The sequence below is a fragment of the Colias eurytheme genome, chromosome 25 (assembly GCF_061535395.1).
Source record: "Colias eurytheme isolate Ceu_HAF_F1 chromosome 25, ilColEury1 Martin Lab GWU primary, whole genome shotgun sequence".
NCBI lineage: Eukaryota > Metazoa > Arthropoda > Insecta > Lepidoptera > Pieridae > Colias > Colias eurytheme.
The window spans coordinates 8,529,599-8,532,626 of record NC_143004.1 but is presented as its reverse complement, the minus strand read 5'-3'; the positions used below and the strand labels follow the sequence as shown (position 1 = coordinate 8,532,626).

General features: G+C 34.0%; 1 protein-coding gene across 1 annotated transcript; it reads left to right on the top strand.

Moving 5' to 3' along the window:
• The first annotated feature begins 592 nt into the window (after window positions 1-592).
• On the top strand, window positions 593-2,625 carry LOC149897815 (uncharacterized). Its single transcript, XM_090116336.1, has one exon. It carries the CDS (start codon window positions 614-616, stop codon window positions 1,577-1,579), a length of 966 nt encoding a protein of 321 aa, XP_089972462.1. The 5' UTR covers window positions 593-613; the 3' UTR covers window positions 1,580-2,625.
• Window positions 2,626-3,028: the final 403 nt, after the last annotated feature.

Genomic DNA, 3,028 nt, shown 5'->3' with positions numbered 1-3,028 from the left:
ACCTTACATCAATTTAACAAGGAAACTGGTGACTGCTGCAATTATAAGCGGAAACGCGGCATCGCAGCGGAACGACTTACGACATAGAAATGAGGCTCCAATTGCAAGCATAAGCGTATTTAATTATACATCTATTGGAGTTAATGATTGGCTGTGTAATTAAATGTGTTTGGAAAGTGCGTTTCAAAATCACATAGAAAAAACGCGTCGCAAGTGAGTGCATATTTTTGAATTAGTTTTTGTTGAATATTAGTGCAGTGATTTATTATAATAGAGCAGTTTTTGTAAATAACCAATCATATCACTTAATTTAGAAGAAAGTTTGAAGCACTTAGCGTTTGAAGCGACACTATTGATTATTTACAAATACATTCCTCGCACATTATTGGTGGAAAAGCACCCTAAGAATATGGTTTGGAAGCATTTTGTATTTTGTATATGAGTAATATTTGTATAAAGAAAAACTTATATTTTATTCTTTAAGTGACTGCCTATTTTTATTAAATATAAATGTATAGTAACTTACTAACTCAAGTCACTCAGTCTCCAACCGGCTACCGTTAATAACGCACGCCTAGTACATCTACCCCCAGTTATAATAAAAAATAAAAAAATGTCTAAGTGTGACTCCTGCAAAAGAAACCTATCAAAATCTTCTCCGGGACTAGAATGCTGCAAGTGTGAACGGATAGTGCATCTAAATCCAAAGTGCGCGGGGCTAACAAATAAACAGATTACTGCCCTAAAAGCGGCCCCCAATCTGGAGTGGACGTGTCACGAATGCCAGCAAGAACTCCCAAGACGTACATCAATTATTACGCCTGAAGAGGACGATGACGAAAGTGATGCACCGGTTCAAATCGATGCAAAAAAAATACTAAGTAACATCTCAAAAGACGTAGAAAGAGCGATCAAAAGCGAAATGGCGCAGCTACACGAATCCTTGCAATTTCATAGCGCAAAACTCGACGAGGCTATGGAATGCATCGAGGGCTTCAAAAAAACAATTAAAGCTCTCGAGAGGAAGAACACAGAACTTATAAATAAAAATAACAACCTTGAAACACGTGTCGGCGCCCTGGAACAAAGAATACAGGAGGCGGAACAGGAGAAGCTAGGAAAATACATCGAAATATCAAATATACCAAACCAAACAAAGGAAGACATTCAATTAATTACTGAAAATATCGCAAATAAACTTAACCAGCCTAAACAAGACATCAAAAGTGCACGGAGACTACAGGGGCGGAAGGAGCAAACAGCAAATATACTAATTGAACTGATTGACGAAGAAGTGAAGGAAAAATGGATTACAGCAGCTAGAAGTACAAAGTTAATAGTTGCAGCATTAATTCCGAACGAAAAAACTAACCACAACGTTGTCTATGTACGCGAAGCCATGACAAAGCATCATAAGCAATTGTTCTGGAATGCCAAACAGGAGCTGAAAAATAATCTCAACTACAAGTATGTGTGGTTTAAAAGGGGACTAATCAAAGCACGCAAAGGAGACAATGATAAAATTATTACTTTACGGTCCATTAAAGACATACATGCATTGACTAACAACAAGGAATAATTAAGTAAGAAATTTCATGTCTCTGCACTTATATTATTAACTTTGTCTATAAAAATGGCTAATTTTTGTAATGATATAATCGAAATCAATGATTGTAGTAATGTCAATAACTTTTTAAATTGTATTCCTCACAGTCACCTCAACTTATTATGTATACATATTAATATAAGATCGATTATAAAAAACTTCACCGCACTTGAACAAATTTTAAGTAAATCAAACAAATGCATTGATATTGTAATTCTAACAGAGGCTAATGTATCAGAAAATAATAGTGTATTATATGAAATAAGCGGTTACCGAATGTACAAAGCTCTTCGTAACTATAGAAAAGGCGGTGGTATAATATTATATGTCAATAACAATCTTAAATGTAATATTATAAACGCAAAAACAAAATACTTTGAAAGCATCTTTTGTTCTATAACCACAAACACTAACTACACTGCCAACATATGCGCGGTATACCGCCCGCCTAACTTAAGTAAAATTTTATTTATTGATGAATTGAAATGTACACTTAAAAAATTCACTAACACCACTGAATTATATCTACTAGGCGATACTAACATAGACCTTAAGAGTGAAAATCCTGTAAAGCATAAATACAACAACATGTTATATGAAATGGGCCTTGTATGCGGGATCACTGTACACACTAGACTAGAATTAAATAATGGCAAACTAAGTAAATCTTGTATAGATCATATATTTGCACGATCCCGCTCACAAGACCTATTCACGGCGGCACTCGGTACTACACTGGCCGATCATCGCGCGGTGATACTCGCTTGCATTGGTACACGAACACAGGATGTTCCCAAAGAAAAGATTTGTATTAATAATACAAAACTTCTTAACTATCTCGAGCAAATTCAATGGGAGGAATCGTATGATACTAACTGTCCAGAAACATTATATAACTTTATTAATTCTAAATTTCGGGAGTGTTATAAAAAATCTGAATATACAATTAAAATAAAAAACCGATCAACACATCGCAATAATAATTGGATAAACAAGAAAATTACGAATGCTTGCAAGAATAGAGATACATAATTTATAAAATGGATAAAAGATCCCAATAACCTAATATTAAAGCAAAATTATAACAAATCGAGAAATTACGCTAATAAATTAATTAATAGAACTAAAAATAATTATTACAAATCAGAAATAGTTGCAAACGGGAATAATACTAGACAATTATGGCAAATACTAAATCGAATCACTGGTAGAATTAAGAGGTCGATTGATGATACAATTAATAATGCATTTCAAAAAACTAACGTGTCATACAAACAGATTGCAAACAACTTTGCACAATTTTTTAAAAATAGCACAAAAAATATTACCCCTAACTGCTCAATGCCATTACTTAATAAATCACAATACAAAACTTCGGCCCAGGTCACTATGCGACTAAAACCCGCGAAGCCTGATGCAGTC

What these genes read in the sequence shown, in the direction of transcription:
- LOC149897815 (XM_090116336.1), top strand. Translation starts at nt 614, where the DNA reads ATGTCTAAGTGTGACTCCTGCAAAAGAAACCTATCAAAATCTTCTCCG.